At 41.2% G+C, this 16,497-nt stretch overlaps 1 protein-coding gene across 1 annotated transcript; it reads left to right on the plus strand.

The window, feature by feature from the left end:
- Nucleotides 1-39: 39 nt before the first annotated feature.
- DESI2 (desumoylating isopeptidase 2) lies at nucleotides 40-16,041 on the plus strand. The gene is made up of 5 exons (XM_075496026.1): nucleotides 40-536; nucleotides 7,629-7,701; nucleotides 9,584-9,677; nucleotides 10,416-10,557; nucleotides 12,447-16,041. The coding sequence occupies exons 1-5, from the start codon at nucleotides 498-500 to the stop codon at nucleotides 12,678-12,680; spliced, it is 582 nt and encodes a 193-aa protein (XP_075352141.1). The 5' UTR covers nucleotides 40-497; the 3' UTR covers nucleotides 12,681-16,041.
- Nucleotides 16,042-16,497: the final 456 nt, after the last annotated feature.

Raw genomic sequence — 16,497 nt, forward strand, 5'->3', positions numbered from 1 at the left:
CCGGGAGCTGTAGTCTCCGCCGGCCCGCTGCTGGCGGGCGGCGGGGGCGGGCTCGAGCGGCTCCATTTTGCGCCCATTGGAGGGGCTGCCAGGCCGTCCCGCGGCCCCGGCGGCGGCCGCTGCCTGCACCGCTCCCCCGTCCGCGCCCTGACCGCCGCGCCGCGCCTCCTCCCTCTCTCCCTCCCTCTCCTCCTCTCCTCTCTCCTCCCGCCGGCCCCGCCATCGCCACCGGGGTGGGGCCCGCGCCCGCTCCCCCCCGCGCCGCCCGGCCCCCGCCGCCGGCCGCGGGCTGAGCGCGCCTCCCGGGGGCGAGAGGCCCCGTCCGTCCGCGGCGGCGGCTCCATGGTGCCCGCCGCCCCCCCCCGCCCCGCAGCAACAGGCAGGACGAGGAGAAAGCGGCCCCCGGGGGTCCCCACCGCCCCGCCGCCGGCCTGAGCAGCGCCGCCGCCGCAGCGGGAGCGACCGAGCGGGCGGGGGGCGCCCGCGGGCCGCCGGCGATGGCGAACCAGCTGGTGATCCTCAACGTCTACGACATGGTGAGCGCCGGGCCCGGCGCCAGCGGCCCGCCGCGGCGGCCAGGCCCGGCCCGGGGCCGTTGGAGGCAGCGCGGCCCCGTACCTCTGGCGGCGGGCGCGGGCGGCGGTCCCGGTCCCCTCCCGGGAGGGGCGCGGGGGCCTGCGGAGCGTCCTGCGGGGGGGGCGAGGGCAGCGGGGAAACTTTTCCTGCCCGTCCCCGCGTGAGTTGGCTCCGTGGGCTCCCGCCCACGGGGGCGGTGGAGCAGGAGAAATAACGAACCCGGGGCGGGGGGCGATAACTCGGGAGGTCTGTCGGTTCCTACGGGTCTTTTGTGACCTGCAACAAAAGTTTGCGGTGGTGCCGGGCCGGGCCGGGCCTTTCCGTGACAGGTAGCTCCGCTCCCAGTCGCAGAGGAAGCTCTGCCCCTGCCCCTGCTGTGCATGAGTAGCGAAGCGTGGATGTCCCCGAGCGGTTCTTCCTCTGTTACTGCCCCCAGGGCTCAGCAGGGGGAGGCCCTGCCTTTCCTGCTCCAAAAACCATAAAAGTGGCTGATTTTTCCAACAGGATGGTAGTTGGGGGCAGCCGCTCTCTCTCTGTAGGGATAAGAGTTTTGTAGCGCCTTGTCAGTAATGGTTTTTTTTCCAGACCAGAATTTTTGAATAGTTTTGGTGTGGCTGCAACTTGGTAGAAATAAGGGAGTTGCTCCAGCTCGATTTGGAGTCCTATGAGCTCACCTTCCCCCTCTTCTGGGTAATCTTTCTGTGACACCTACAGCAACCGTTGTATTGTCTTATGTTCAGCTGGAAGCTGCTCAAATGCCATGGTAACAAATGAGGTGTAAGTATCTGCATAGAACAGGAGGTGCGGATAAGTAATATTAAGAAAATATTATCCGTTAATGCGTTTCAATCGCTAGAAATTAGAACAAGTAGCACTAGTTCTCTGACCACGTTTCAAGTCTACTGATAGTGGGACAGTAAGGTTGACAACTAGCTTCAGGTAACGTAGTTTGCATTACTTGGCTTATTTTGGATAGGCTTTCCTGCCACCACCACCGCCATTTTAAAGTGAACTTTTGGTGTTTTGAAAAGGTGAAGGTGTATAGTGTAGAGTCAGTGACTGCTGGCAGAGAGAAAATGCAGCTTGTTTGCTTGGGAATACTCAGGTTCTAATGCTAGAATATTTAATAGCAATCAATAGGGAGCTATCTGGCTTGAAATTAAAATTATATATGAGATTATATGAACTAGCCTGATTCTTGTCATTATTTTCTTTCAACCTAATACTTATCATAGAAATCAATGTCCCTGTCAAAGGATTTTTTTTTTTCTGCCTCACGTATCTGACTTCTGTCTCCAGTGAATACAACCTGTTACTTCTACTTTGTTTTTCCTTCATTGTAGACAATGAGAGGAGACTGGAGACAGGAGCAGTCTATTCACTGTGATTTTTCTGAGAGGGGGAGGAAAAAATGGGGTCTTTGCTCACCTGATTGAGCTCATACGTGATGCTGATATGGCAAAAAGTCGCTGTGCCTTATTTATACTAGGCTTAGGGAGGGAAGAATGCTCTGTCGCATGCATATGTATGACTTCTCTGGACTACAGTTAAAAAATATGCATTGGAGAAGCTCTTTTAGCATGAAGAGAGATGGTTTTACATATATTAGCTATAAATATTTGTACAGAGAAAGAAGTAGGACTTCAGTTTCAGGACTGTTACATAAGATAGTATATGTGAAGTCGAGGCTTGATGCACTTCTGACTGGCTAAGATGGAAGACCCAGTGTTCTCACGAAGACTTGCTTAGCTGTGCAAAGTGTCACCTGCGCCCAGTTCACAGGCAGGCTGTGAAAACTTAACAGAATGGACTGTCTCCTGTGTAAGTGCCTGCCTGGAAAGTAATGCCATGGCCTCTGTGAGAAACTCCATTCTCGCTATGACGATAGCATTGGTGGGGTGTGACTTCAGCATGCCTTTTCTTTTTCTCTTGTGATAGTCTACTCTTGCATTCACATGGTTCTCCTGCATCTCTTGCTCCTTAGATTTCTTTGTTGCAACCTATATCCTCCTTTCTTTTTCCTCCAGAGTTGAATTGCTGTGATCGGTTTTACTCCAGCCATCCTAGGGAGGCTGACAGTTGACAGGAGGGAAGGGAAAAAAAAGCAACAGGAAGGTTGTTCTCATAAAAACTAGTGTCATACTTTTCCTTAGGACATGTTGGGGACTGATGGTTGTCCTGTTGTGATTAGTGGGGCTGTGCCGACATCAAGAAGTAGTATAGTCTGTAAAGCCACCATCTGTGGAAGGAACTTACTGTCCAAAAGAAGCAAGCCAGCACATTTATTTGCAGATGTTTGATCACATGTAGGGGTGGCTTTTTGTGCATTGGTCTGTAGTTGTGGCATTTCTTGAAGCTGTACATCACCACAAATTATACACAGTGTAAGCTGAGACCACTGAGCAGAATACTTCTATATCCTACTTCAGCTGTTTGTTGTTTTATAACGATGTCTACATTATTTGACCATTAAAGAAACAGATTTCCTTTAAACTGGAAAGAAAAACTGAGGTTCCCACGGTGTCTGTAAGACACTGTCAATATGCATCCTGCCTCAGACTCTTTTGCTAAATGATGTCTCAGTCCACTTTAAACTTGTTTGAAGCAGGAGCTTAAACTAAAGCCTCACTTTCATGTTCCATAGCAGTTACATTACTGCATGCAGACAGCCTGCTGAAATCAATGATACTGCGTTGTTTGGGGGCACTAAGGTGGGGGGAAGGGAAGAGTCTTTCGTAATAGCTATTTTGAAGTTCTGTTGACTCATCAAATCCTGCCAACTGTGTATTGAGGCACTAGCAGATTTACTGTTTGCTTCTGAAATTTCCTGTCACTCGGAGGAGGGTTTGGGGTTTTTTTGTTTCTCTTTTGGAACAAGAGACCACCGTTAGTCACCTGGTTGACAGAATCAACACTACTATAATTGCAACAGTCCTATGAACAGCTTTATTTTAACCTGAGTGCTAACTGTAGCTTCATTTCCCAGACAGCTCCTTAGGTGTGCAGGGGAATACTAGGTGACCTTGCTACTGTCGAAACTGCTTACAGGACTGAGTCAGTCGGTTTTGGAGCATATACCCTTCCATTGTCCTTAGCACTTGAAAAAGTGAAAATCTTTGATAAAACCAAAGGGTGAGGAGGGGTGTGTGTGTTGTACAAGAAAGTGGACTTTCAACTACTGTTAACTTTCCCGAGGGAGAGAAGCTTAAGGGCCTATTTACGTGCTGCAGTTCATGCCTTTGAAAATCTTTTATGATCATTAAAAGGGTAGGGTGAAGACTTTGCTATATTGTGTTTTGAGAACCAGACTACTTTATAGTTTCATTTTAACTAGCTGCTATTTTTAGGAGTCTAGCTTTCTTGTGCCCAAAGTAGCATCCTATTTTTTCCCTTGTCAGAAAAAGCTATAACAATCTAAAGTATTAACATAAACGAAAGCTCTGAAGAAAGTAATGAGGATATTTTTGAAGCACTGGGATTAGTGTTCTTCTTTCATTTCAGTGACATGACTTTATTGTGCGCATAGAAAAACACTTCTGTAATATTTTTGTTCTGATAGTTGCATTAAACATGAATTCCTGTTTTACAAGACTGACTTACTGCAGAATATTGAGGATATGGGATTGTGCTTCTTCTATACATTCTACTATGGCAAAATTCATATCAGACTAATGAAGGGAATCCAGTTTGTGTAGTGGAAGCAAGGATGTAGCTTTTGGGATCAGTTTGGGATTCCAGAATTTAAGGCATGTTACTGAGCCAGCGAGCTATATATATATATATATATATATCTCCTATATATATATATATCCTTTAATTTACAATCTTTATTTTGTAAGTCGTATATAATCATTTCAGCTGTAGCCAGATTCAGTGTACTTTAAGTTGCATTTGTCCTGCGTTTCTTTCTTCGTGAGATAAGGCATTTGTTCAATGAGAAAATGTGACCAACCTTCCAATAGCTGATCCAGATTAAGTAATAATTAGATATAATTACTGTTCCTAGGGGGAAAGTAATTCTGCCTTATTGAAATTCTTTTATCTTCAGTTAACCTACTCTATTCTTACTGGAAATATTAAGTGAAGTGCCAGCTTGCTTTAGGCACTTCTTCCAAAGCTGCTAACATTTGTTTAATTTGCCAACGCTGCTCAGGTTTTGTAGTCTAGTGAGCCCGTGTATTAGGTGGCACCAGTAAGAAGGAGTCCGTACTTGAATGGCACTGGACTTGCCGAACACCTTGTTAGAGCAGCTTTCCATCCCATTCATCTGCTTCTGTACGGATCGACGAGGAGGGTTGGTGACCCACTTTTCTGTCCTCTCCCTATACCTTGCATTAGGTTTCACATGGTTGTGGGAGGGGAGGGGCGTGAATAATTTTTCTCTTTTTCTGCTTAGTGACAAACTAGGCTTTATTACTTCCACTGCTTATGGGATATCTTGTGTAACTTTTGTTCCATTTTCAGAGAGCAGCAATAACCTTGCTTGGCATTAAGAGATCCGATGCTTATGTGATGTGTAGGTTATTTGAAATTCAGAGGCCGGACCCAGAGTTTTTTGGTAGAATTGGGTGTCCAGGAGAGGAAAGGCTAGAGCACCAGGGACCTTGTCTAGCTCAGTTCTAGATTAGGTTCATTTAGGTACACCTTCTCATTAGGCAAATGTACTCTCTTACTGCACTGACAAACTGTACGTTGAATGTGCCTACGATTTTGACTATAAATATAAACCTGAAACTATTTTGAAATGGTCAGCTGGTAAAGTGTGGGATAGGACTGGCTTCAGAACTGAAATGGGTTTATGTTTAAGTAGCTCTTCCATTTTCCTGGGGGCTTTGATTTCACTTGAATGAACAGAATCCTTTTTTTTAAGCTCACAAATCCATTGTTAGTTGGGTAGTCTTAACATCGTTCTCCTTCCTTCCCCTCTTCTTGTTTTCTCCCTGTTCTATGTCTTTTTATACAGACTAAATCTAACCCAGTATATTTCTGGATGTAGCTTGATCTGAAAAGTCTGGTTAGATACATACAGACTAGCTCTGCTCTTTTCTGGGGGGAGGAAGGAAAGAACTTTAAATGCACCTTTAAATAGACTAAGGTAATGATTTAGTATAATCATCCATACCCTGCTAGCTAACATCACAATGTATTAACAAAGCCAGAAAATGCAGCATTAACTTTGCCAGAAAGCAAAGTGTGAAGTTTAGTCTTAAGCAAAATTTATCCACAGATCTCAATGATCCTTAGCTTTAAATAAATATAAGGAGCAAAATCTGTCTTCTGTTAATTCATGTTGACAAAACTTCCCACAACTGGCTTGTCTAAAGAAGAGAGCATCAAATCCTCAGCATCTTGTTATCCAGGTAGTCATTCATGTCCTGCGTCTGCTAGCACAATTGTGAATTTTTGGCTGGAAAAGTGATATGCTGATGTTTGGCAACTGCTAGTAACTGAATTTGAGGGACCATTTATTTTAGGTTTGATGATACTTAGAATAAGGATGACTGTAAAAGCCAAATATGTGCATATCTAGTGCCTGAAAATTTGTAACTTTTGGCCTGACTTGCTCTTTTTGCCATTTAAGTTTTATAAATAGCTTCTCAGCCTAAAGTTGAGTATATCATTTTTATTGGGAGAAAATGGCTTTCAGAAATGCATGTTATACGCCATGTTTGTAATGGCCCTGTAAATTATGTACAAACTCCAGCTAGCACATCTTAACAAAGTGTGACACCTATAACCTTTTACATTTTTATCATCAGTTGTGCTGTTTTAATAGTGACTTCACATCAGAAAGCACTTATTATGTCAACAGGTTGTATAAAGAAGATAGCTTCTTTTTCTTCCTGTTTGCTAAAGAAATATGAATTTGCTGGGGGTACTACCTCATACCTCAATACAGGGGTACTATCTGTATCCTGCCTGCCAGCTGACTTTTTGAAGTCTGCTTTGTAGAAACTCGCAGGGGTGCCCTTTGGGACCAGATGACCTGGGAGGAAAAATTCCACTACTGGAGTAATTGACAAAATAATGTTTTCCTTGTATTTTCAAGAGGTTTTTCTTGGTAGCCAATTTCAGTTTTAAGGACATGGCAGAGGCTTTTTTTTTTTTTTTTTTTTTTTTTAAGCCTTAGTTTGAGGTTCCTTTTTAAATTATGTGTCACTTGAAAATTTTTACTGCTTGGAGACTGATGTTTTGAGGGTGGTGATGTAGCCGAGGAAAGACAGTAATTTTGAGGTTTTCCCTTTTCAGAACTCTGTGCATCTTTAAGGTCTTGAGGGTAATAGTTAGCTCCTGATAGGCGCTCGCTGCTGCTGCTGCTTTTGGAAAAGGAAAGAGAAAGCACTTTTTTTTCCTTCCCCCCCTTTTATTTTTTCCTTCCCCCTTCCTGGTTTACTTTTGAAATGCAGCTATTATCTGTTGGCTACAATAGAAGTGATATATTGGAAGCAGGTGTTAGACCTATGCAAAAGACTTGCAGTCTGGAGAGAGCTTAGTCTCTTGTATGGTGACCACCAACTGAGTATTCAAAGACAAAAAATACTAAGGTAATTTCAGTCCATCTTGCATATCTCTGAGTATGTCTCATGCTCATCTGGTCATAAGCAAAAGTGTGATCATTGCTATAAATGACAGTTGGTGTGTGTATATTACAGTCCTACATTCTGATGTTATTTAAAAAACAAAATAAGTGCTCCTGCAAAATTACTGCAGTTGATTCTAGAATGTATTCCATCTAATGGAAAACTTTACAACCTGTAACTTGTTGACAAATGGAAAGTTGATCTGGATTTCTCCCTGTATGGTCTCCTTGGTTGACAGGCATTAACAGCACTAAAACACTGGAGTAGAACCTAATGGAATTAATTCACTGTGTACAGTTGGGGGATTTTACTGGAATGTTCTGTTCCCATAAAATGGGTTGTGCAGTTTCACTTTGTGGTAGGGTTTTATGCTTTTGATGTGGGGGACAAATACATGTCAGTCTGCTATCAGAAGACAAATCTGTATTGGAAACTAACTAGAGTCTTTCTTGTTTTCTTCTTTCCTTTTAGTATTGGATGAATGAATATACTTCTTCCCTTGGAATTGGAGTGTTCCATTCAGGTATAGAGGTGTATGGCCGAGGTATGTACAAGAAAAACATAACTTACTCTTTGTTCTGGTAATGCTGTTATTTAAAAAACATTTTGCAGGTAGTGAGGGAAGTCTGGCTCCTGAAACCTGTTCATCAGTTTTCTCTTAAACTTCTCATTTCTCCTGCCTCTGGAAAAAAAACTTGGATACGAATAATCCAGTAGTCATCTTGCATTCTTGTATAAAGCTATGCAACTATGAAAAAGCATGCAATTTATTCAGCTGGGCATGGAAATGTTTATTTTAGGTTTTGAAATACCTATTGTTAAAACAAAGGTATGCTTCATGTAAACATTGTTGAATCACATTTCATCAGTATTCTGCCAGCACTTAGTGCAAGGAGTTAACTTTTAACTACAGAAACAATAGTCTGTTGCAGATAGGCACCCAGAAGTGCTTGATGGTCAGGAAAAACTGTCTATTCCGTATTGGTAAGTTGCTTTCTTTTAAAGAGAATGTTTCTTTAAAAGGCATTTCATGCATAATGTTTACAAAAGATACACTTGTGATAAATACAGCAATACATACCAATTGTGCTAAATAGGTTGTACTTTGGGGATGCAGCTTCCTGATCTGTTCAGGACACTTTGAATCCCCGTTGCTGCCAGAAGGTGTTTCTGAGCATGCTGTAGCACAGGCTCAGGTCGGAGGTGTTCCTGCCTAGCAGTATAACCTAGCTCTGAGGTGATGGTGTTGCTAAAAGTAGTCCATTTAAAGAAGAAAAATCTACTTCAGTTCTTTTTTTGGAATGTATTTGGAGGCGGGGGAAAGCAGCAAAAGGTGTAGCATGCAATCCAAAGACCACATTGTGCAAAGTTACCTTAAATGATGTTTCAGCTACTATAGTGGTCACATTGTAACTGGGTTTGCAAGTGTTATCAAAGCAATGAATTGACAAAATACAATGCTTATTGTTAAAACTTTTTTGGATTTCTTTTAATCCAAACCAGAAAGACCTGACTCTTAATAGTACTGTGCCTGAAACCCAGTTCTTGAGCTGTGCCAAATACATGTGCCTCCCTTCCTGTTCAGATTATCACAGCTTTCTCATATAGCAGGTCATACGCCTGCTAGAACAATGACTTGCATTTTTCAAAGTACATCAAACTTTATTTATTAACCTGTTGTAAAAACGATTATCCACAAAACTGAATGCTAGACCTGGATGATATGTTACGAGTTTGAGGAAAGGAAGTGTGAAGTCATGCTTAAAGCTTTTTATTGAACTCTGGGTGTGGCATGCTGTGTTATCTTACAGTCACAGAAGGAAGCTAAAGCACACCATGATATTTTCATGTACTGTAAGTGCCTTTGCCAGCAGATGCTACGTGCAGACTTCAGATGCATGCACTGGTTTACTTTCTTGTTATAGTAAAGAACTCTGGACAGTTGAACTCTTGCAAATCAAGAAATTAAAAAACCTAGTAGGCCACTACTCGCTGCCACACTTAGAGCTGTAGTGCGCACTGAATAGAAGTGACATCAGACCTTTGAGGATGCAGTACTTTGAATCCCTGATCTACAAGTATGTAAGTGGACTTTTAAAGACAAGCGTGTATAAAGAACATAGGTAGGATTTACAGTTTAACTTGTAAATCCTCACGTATACAATGAAAACAATATATACATACTGTAAAGTTATTCCAGTTAAACCTGTACACTGATGTAGGAAATTTCCTGTCAGTTTTTACTGAGGTTGACTAGTAACTAACAAAACTATTCATTTCCAGCTCCTTGCATTTGTTACCCATGTAAATAAGATGTCTGGTTTATAACTTTAGATCCTTGTGAAGTGATCTTCCAGTCAGTGAGGTCTGCTGTTCTTTGCTGTCGTTGTATGCCGTTTTTCTTAAGTCTGAGCTTTCTCTTTCAGAATTTGCCTATGGTGGTCATCCGTACCCTTTTTCTGGAATATTTGAAATTTCACCAGGAAATGCTTCTGAGCTAGGAGAAACATTTAAATTTAAGTAAGAAAGATACCTATTTTCTTGCTTTTGAGAAGGCATATTAAAAAGACAACTTGTTGCATTTATTTTTGAGGATAGATGTGTTGAATGATACTACAGGATTTCTGACTTCCTGAGTGTTACTTAGTTATAAATTAGTGTGTTTACTTAGAAGTGAAAGATGGACAGAGGTGATGAGACAGCAAAGTGTCTACAGCAAAGAACGTTATTTTTAGCATACCATTAAATTCCTTAAATGTGTACAAATGATGTGGACTTGTGGCTAGCTTTTGTTATTCATACAGTATATACAAAGGGGTAACTTTTTCAAGGTAGTGAAATTTTTATTCAAAGAAAAAGCTGAAAAATGTTGCTCTTCAATGTTTTCCCCATGTGTCTCTCCCACTTTCTCAGTGTGAGTGCCTTGACCCCTCCCTGCATTACAAGCTCTTATCTGTTCTCAGCTGTCTCTTAGAAACAATATCCTTTGGAGGTGAGGGGAAAATTGCATCCAGTGTTTGTCAGAATTAAGTTGCAAAGAACTTAAGTGAGCTGCAGGTGGACAATCGGCAAGGAAATAATCTCTCATGATAAAGATAAAAGTCGTGCTGTAAAATGGAATAGAAAGAATCTATGTTACTCTAGGAGGGCAGAAAGATCTCACCGCCCACAGTGGGGTGACTTTTGAGCAATGTATGAACAGTAATCCACCTATATCATGGAAGCCTGATCACCTTCTACTCTCTGTTTCTTTTCTAGAGAGGCTGTGGTGCTAGGCAGTACTGACTTTATGGAAGATGACATAGAAAAAATAGTAGAAGAGCTTGGAAAAGAATTCAAAGGAAATGCTTATCACCTAATGCACAAAAACTGCAATCACTTTTCTTCAGCTTTATCTGAGGTAAACAAACATGAAGGTCTATAGAAAGGTGCTTCCCAGGTGGCTACAAAGCGTCATCTCCTTCCTGTCCTTTGGAATGTTTGGCCTAATTTCCAACTTCCTGTCTCTGTTACCTTGGGCAAATGTTACCGGGTTTCAGGTTTTGTTTGTGCTTATGGCCAAAGCACAAGATTTTGCTGCCAAAAATGCTAAATATTGCTGTCATACATAGTTCGTGTTCAAGCAGGGGTACATTCCTAATAGAGAGACCTAGTAAATGAAGTTATTAACAGGATTTCAAAATAATTTCAGATGCTTCAGAGATCACTACTGAAGATAGAACCATGTGTTATTTTTATCGGTATTTTGCCACAGAGCCATCACACTGAAAATAATTTTTAAAGTTATGACCTACTGTTAAAGAATAACAAAGGCATTGAAGTTTCACAGACAATGTTAATCTTCTGCTTGAGAGGCTTTTGTCAAGTTATTGCTCTGCCAGCACCTGTGTCCTGGTCATGTAGATACCTGAGTGATCGTGCAAAGTATCTGACTGTGGAGCTGAATGGGCTTTGCTTTTTCCCCTCAGCTTTATTTTAACATGATTGGTTTGCCAATATGATTGAATGTCTGATCGCTCACACGTGTATCAACACAAAGGAGAGGGTCAGGAACAAGTAACCCAGGACGAAGAGGGGAATGGCAGTTGTGATTTTTATCAGTAGTTAACAATCTGTACTTGTCAGAATTTATTCTAATGTTTCATTGAAGCACTCCCAAAAAGGGATGGCTGTTTTTTCCATGGTGAACTTCCATAAAATTTAATTGTTCTTTTTTGCAAAATAGTTAATGGCACACTTATTGTATAGCCTGTGTTTTGTGTAGACTGTTTGATCTTCCAGTGGTACCAGAAAATTTTATTGAGATCATGATTCATGTGCAATGCTGGTACAAGTAAGTAGGGTGAGACACTGACAAAGCTGCAGTTGGCATAAAATCTGGCCTATATGGCCAGGTTTTTGCCATGCTCTTCAACTGCATGGTCATGTTGTTTCTATTTTATGTCTCGTCTGATTTAGTGTTCAAATTGACTCTAAAAACAGGGATATAATTACATGTTAAATGCTGCTCAGTTACAGCAGAGTAATACTCCCATTAGCTATGATTTTCTCCAGATTTGCACTGGAGTAAGTAATCCCAGCAGTGAATATGAAGGTAGTTAAGTAAAATCCTCACTCCTTGAATAGTGACAACGAAACCATTTAATGACTGATGTACAGTAAAAACAAGTATTTAATGCAGCTTTATATACTTTTGAGGAGTTGAAACCAGTTTTGCATTGTATAGCTTCTCATGTTGCAGTGAACCTAAGTGTGTGTGCTTGGCTGTGTGCTATAAGATAGTGACGTCTTGTGCAAAGTCATCAGAGGCCATCACAGTAAATAGCCTCCGCTGTATGCATAGCTCCATGTAACTTTAGTATTGACACTGTCTTTCTGACCACTTGATTTCAGGGTGCTTTTTTGTAATAGTGAGATTCCTCCTGCAATTTCTATTTCTGAGGAATTAGCGGTGAATAGAAAGCATACCTTAACTCATTTCTGTGCCTTTTATAGAAGTTATTCAAAAAGAGTGAGGTGGTTAGGCTTTTCAGGACTTGTAAAAAAAGTGTAGAACCATGTGTCAAACTCTCACAGTGGAAAACAAGTCTGCTTGTGTGACTTGGGGTGCTGCTTTTACTGATGGAAAAAGTTGTCTTAGTGCAGCTAACCTGAGTGCTTCTTGACTGGTGTTTGCGATACGTAAATCGTAAGGCTGCTGCAGCCTTTCCTTTTTATTTACAGTACTGTAGTTCTGTTACTGCTGAATCTAGAAGACAAATTAATCCTTTCTTCTCCCTTCCCCCTTAGATTCTGTGTGGAAAAGAGATTCCACGATGGGTGAATCGCCTTGCCTACTTCAGCTCTTGTATACCGTTTCTCCAGAGCTGTCTGCCGAAGGAGTGGCTAACTCCTGCAGCCCTCCAGTCTAGTGTTAGCCAGGAGCTACATGATGAGCTGGAGGAAGCTGAGGATGCAGCAGCATCAGCTTCCTTGGCAAGCTCAGCATCTGGGTCTAGAACTGGACGCCACACCAAATTATAAGTCCTCCTCCAAAGTAACAAATGGTTTGAAATACTTCAGTTTAATCTCTCCAGCAATTGACTTCCTGACAGAACACGAGAGCTGACTCTAGAACATTGTTTTTATATGCAAAAAAGGCTCTCATCAACCCCTGTTTCAGCTCAGGATTATTTGTGTAGTGAAAAGAATTGCTGGGAGAAAAGGGAAGGATTTTGTGTGAAGCCACCCTTTTCATTTTCACCTGTTTGGTAGACCTGGGTTAACTTAACATCTTGTATAAAGCAGAACTTAAATTATTTGTTTACAGTATTGTGTACTGCTGTTTACAAGTCCTGTAAGGACTCCTGCCACCATGGAAGAAGAGAGAATTTGAGTTTGATTTAACTGTTGGTATAACTCAAAAGCAGTGGTATGATGGCCTGGATGAACTCTCCCCTTTGTTTTTACGATGTAAGGCAGGTGAACATTAAATTTCTAAGAAATGCCAGAAACTGCTGAATACTATATATGTGAACAGGGTACTGTGCACTTAAAGTGGCTGATGTAAACAGGTAGATTCCAGGATGTAGGGAGACTGGTTTTGTCTAAGATCTGTTACTAGAAGTATGACCTCTACATTAATGAAACTGTGGATTTTTGCACATATGAAGGGAAATTTCTATCTCATTATAATGCCCATTGATCCCTTTTGATTTTTTTTTTAACTCAGCCATGTAGTTTGCATCCTATCTTCTGTCTGTATTTACAGTCGACTTCAACCAGGATTTAGACATGTGAGTATCATCTGTTAGAAGCATCAACAAATTTTTCACCATTTGGTTTACTTGATTTCAAACTTGTATATAAAAGTTAGTACTTGTATTCTTTTTTTGTTTCATATAGTTTGGAATAGTGTAATACAAGCCATTTATGGTTGGGGAATGGCCTTGCTTTCTGCTGCTGATTTTGCTCCATTTGAGTTTGTAAACATTCGTGTCCTTTTTTTTCTCGAGCTATAAATTACTGCCCAGTTGTGCATATCCGCACAAATTACAGAGAAATCCTAATTTATTTTCCCACAGTCTCTGTCTGTGGCGTTAACTTTTTTTGTCAGATGTAATGAAGAAAAACCTGAAAATTGCTTATGCACCTGCGTGTTTACACAGCAGAACCCACTAATCTGCACACATAATTATATCTGAAGGTAAGAGATATTATTTTCTAAAACACAGAAGTATGTTTGCTGGTAGATTATAATTAGAGCTAAATTATAATTAGTGATCAGAATATATAATGGAATGCCTTATTCTTGTTCACTTACCAAGAGAATTAATGGTTCTTCCAGTCATTAGTGTGAATTAGTGAGGTTCTCTTGTGCACATAAGGATACAGTAGCACAAACATGAGGGAGGTGAGCTTGTGTATTTTGAAAGACTTGCTGCCTTAAACTAACAAAAAACATACCATCCGTAAACTTATCAGCTCACAAAGAAGTGTGCATTACTAGAAGTATAAATGATTCTTACAAGCTTTATTTTCAGTCTGTTGCTGGGTTTAGTTTTTACCTTAAGTGAAATACTGACTCTACAGTTTCTGCTGTTTAAAAGGAAAAAAAATCCTCTTAGGAGGCAAGAACGCTTCATGTTATGAATGTTCCTAGCCATGGGTAGTCAGTGCCATTGAACCCTACAGGAAGGCGCAGTAGGCTGTACCGTAGTAAGAATTCTTATGATTGCCAACTCCGACTCATGATAGAAAAGAGCAGAAGTTTTCTGCTAGCAGTTGGGTTGAATCCTTTGTCAGACAGTCTCTAAGTTTTCACTCATCTTCTGCGATGCAGTGTAGGTACAGAGAGAGAGACGCTCAGTTCTGGGGGGAAAAAATCAAGTGAGACTCTTTCTGGAAAGAGTGGGATAATAGTAGAAGTCTCTTTAACTGTAGTTTGGTACGTGTTCTAATAATCTCTTCTACCAAGTGGGAAACGCTTAAGACTGACAAGTCTACCACTGACTACGTTCTGTGGTCTCCAGAAGCCGGACATACTGACTGTCCCTGTTGAGTGCTTTTTCACTTGAATCTCTGAATTTGAGTTCTCCTTTCTTTTTTTCCTGTAGTGAAAATGAATATGGTGGTCTCCAGTCAACTCTCAAGCATTAGAACTCAATCTCGCACTACTTACAGCTAAGACAACAGGCCACAGACAGGTTATTTTGTCTCTGCTGTGCAGCTGTGGTAGTAATGTGACTAAGTCTCTTGGCCAAGGCAGGTCCTTTACTTCAGCTCAGGGTTGAGGCCAGTGATCTAGCAATGTACTGTAGCTTTTCCTAGGTTTTAGGAAAAATAAATAGAATGAATTTTCATTGCTACCTAACTTTTATGTACCAAAAGCAGCTTTTTAGGCTTCTGATATATCCAGAGCGCTAGGTCACAAATCTCTACACCTTCATTAACACACACAACTACAGCATGTACAATGCAAGAACATGACAGATCACAGCACAGTTTTTATTTAGAAGTAAAACTAAGACTATTTTTTATAAAGCAGACTGGAAAGTTTGTAACAAAAACATTCATTTTATTGGTAGCTGTACAGGTGAAAATACTGTCTTATGCTCCTTTTTTTGTTTGTTTGTTTGTTTCAAAACCATCCATTTGTAAATCCCGTGAGGAAACTGACACCTGAACCCTGAAGGCTGTTGGGTATTGTATCAAAGCAAGCGGTACTGTAACTTCAGTCGCATGCTGTCAACTCAGCCTCCACTGGATGCCTCCAAGAAGTCACCCTGCCAGTGGTTACTCCGATTTGTTAGCAATAGAGCAAGTTACCTTTCACCAGCATTACTGCCAAGCAGGGATTACTATAGTTGACTAATGACCACACTGTGCTAGGACTAGAACACTCCAAAATGCTGTGAGAAAGCTGGATGCCTGTGGAGTCTTTTCCATCAAAACGGGTAGAAAAATATCACTACTTCAGGGTTCTGCTCTGTTTACTTTCTCATTCTTGTTTAATTTTCTGTAAGATAGTACTTTTGATACGTATTATATTCTTTAACTCAAAGTCATTTTATTTAAATGCCATTTTCTGTTCAGCAAGCCAAAAAATCCAATGTATTGTCAGTGTGCACCAGTAACTTCAGAGTCGCTTGGTAAAAACATAGTTGCATTACTTCTAAAATTTGCAATGCAATTCTGATCACTATTGATACATGATAATTTTCACTGTTGGAAGTTGGTTACAAGCTGAATATTCACTGATGCATTTTTTGTAAACTTGTATTCAAGTTTACTGTACTACATAGTTATTTGTATAAAATTCAAAGAATTTTGACTTTTGTTACCTGTACATGGCAACAAGTTGTCTAGCATCTTAAATCCATCAGTTTATTAAAAATACTTTTATAAAAAAAGACAGTTGGCTGCGTGCGTTATTCCCCTGGTACCTACAGCTTGTTTTGTCAGTGCCACCCAAGCTGATCTTTGGTTTTGAAACATGCTTTCAAAGGATAGTAAAACTATCCAAGGGTTTCCTATAGTTAAGCTATAGGCTATAATCTGACATGGGCGTCAGGAGCTGCAGTTTGGTTTGTCTGAGGCGTTATTAAGAGCCACTAGTTTTTAATAGACTAAATGCAAAATGTTTTCAGATTTGGTGTGCTAACTACAGCTACTGGTGTATGAAACACTCAGGATATGCTTGGTATATGTTGCAGATATGTGCCATTTTCTACAAATTTGCTCGAAAGCCCAGACCCGTAGTCTGGATTTGTACCAAAGCAGCCACGAGGCACGTGGGGTCTGCCTTGCCAATTCCTTTGAGCAGAGCAGAAGGACCCAGACTACGGTGAAGTACCAATGG

This window comes from Mycteria americana, chromosome 3 (assembly GCF_035582795.1).
Source record: "Mycteria americana isolate JAX WOST 10 ecotype Jacksonville Zoo and Gardens chromosome 3, USCA_MyAme_1.0, whole genome shotgun sequence".
NCBI classification, from domain to species: Eukaryota; Metazoa; Chordata; class Aves; order Ciconiiformes; family Ciconiidae; genus Mycteria; species Mycteria americana.

Bases quoted from the DNA above. Each gene is read 5' to 3' on its own strand.
- DESI2 (XM_075496026.1), top strand. From the start codon at position 498: ATGGCGAACCAGCTGGTGATCCTCAACGTCTACGACATG. The intron at 537-7,628 runs GTGAGCGCCGGG...CTTTCCTTTTAG, and splicing joins TCCTCAACGTCTACGACATG to TATTGGATGAATGAATATAC. The intron at 10,558-12,446 runs GTAAACAAACAT...CTTCCCCCTTAG, and splicing joins TTTCTTCAGCTTTATCTGAG to ATTCTGTGTGGAAAAGAGAT.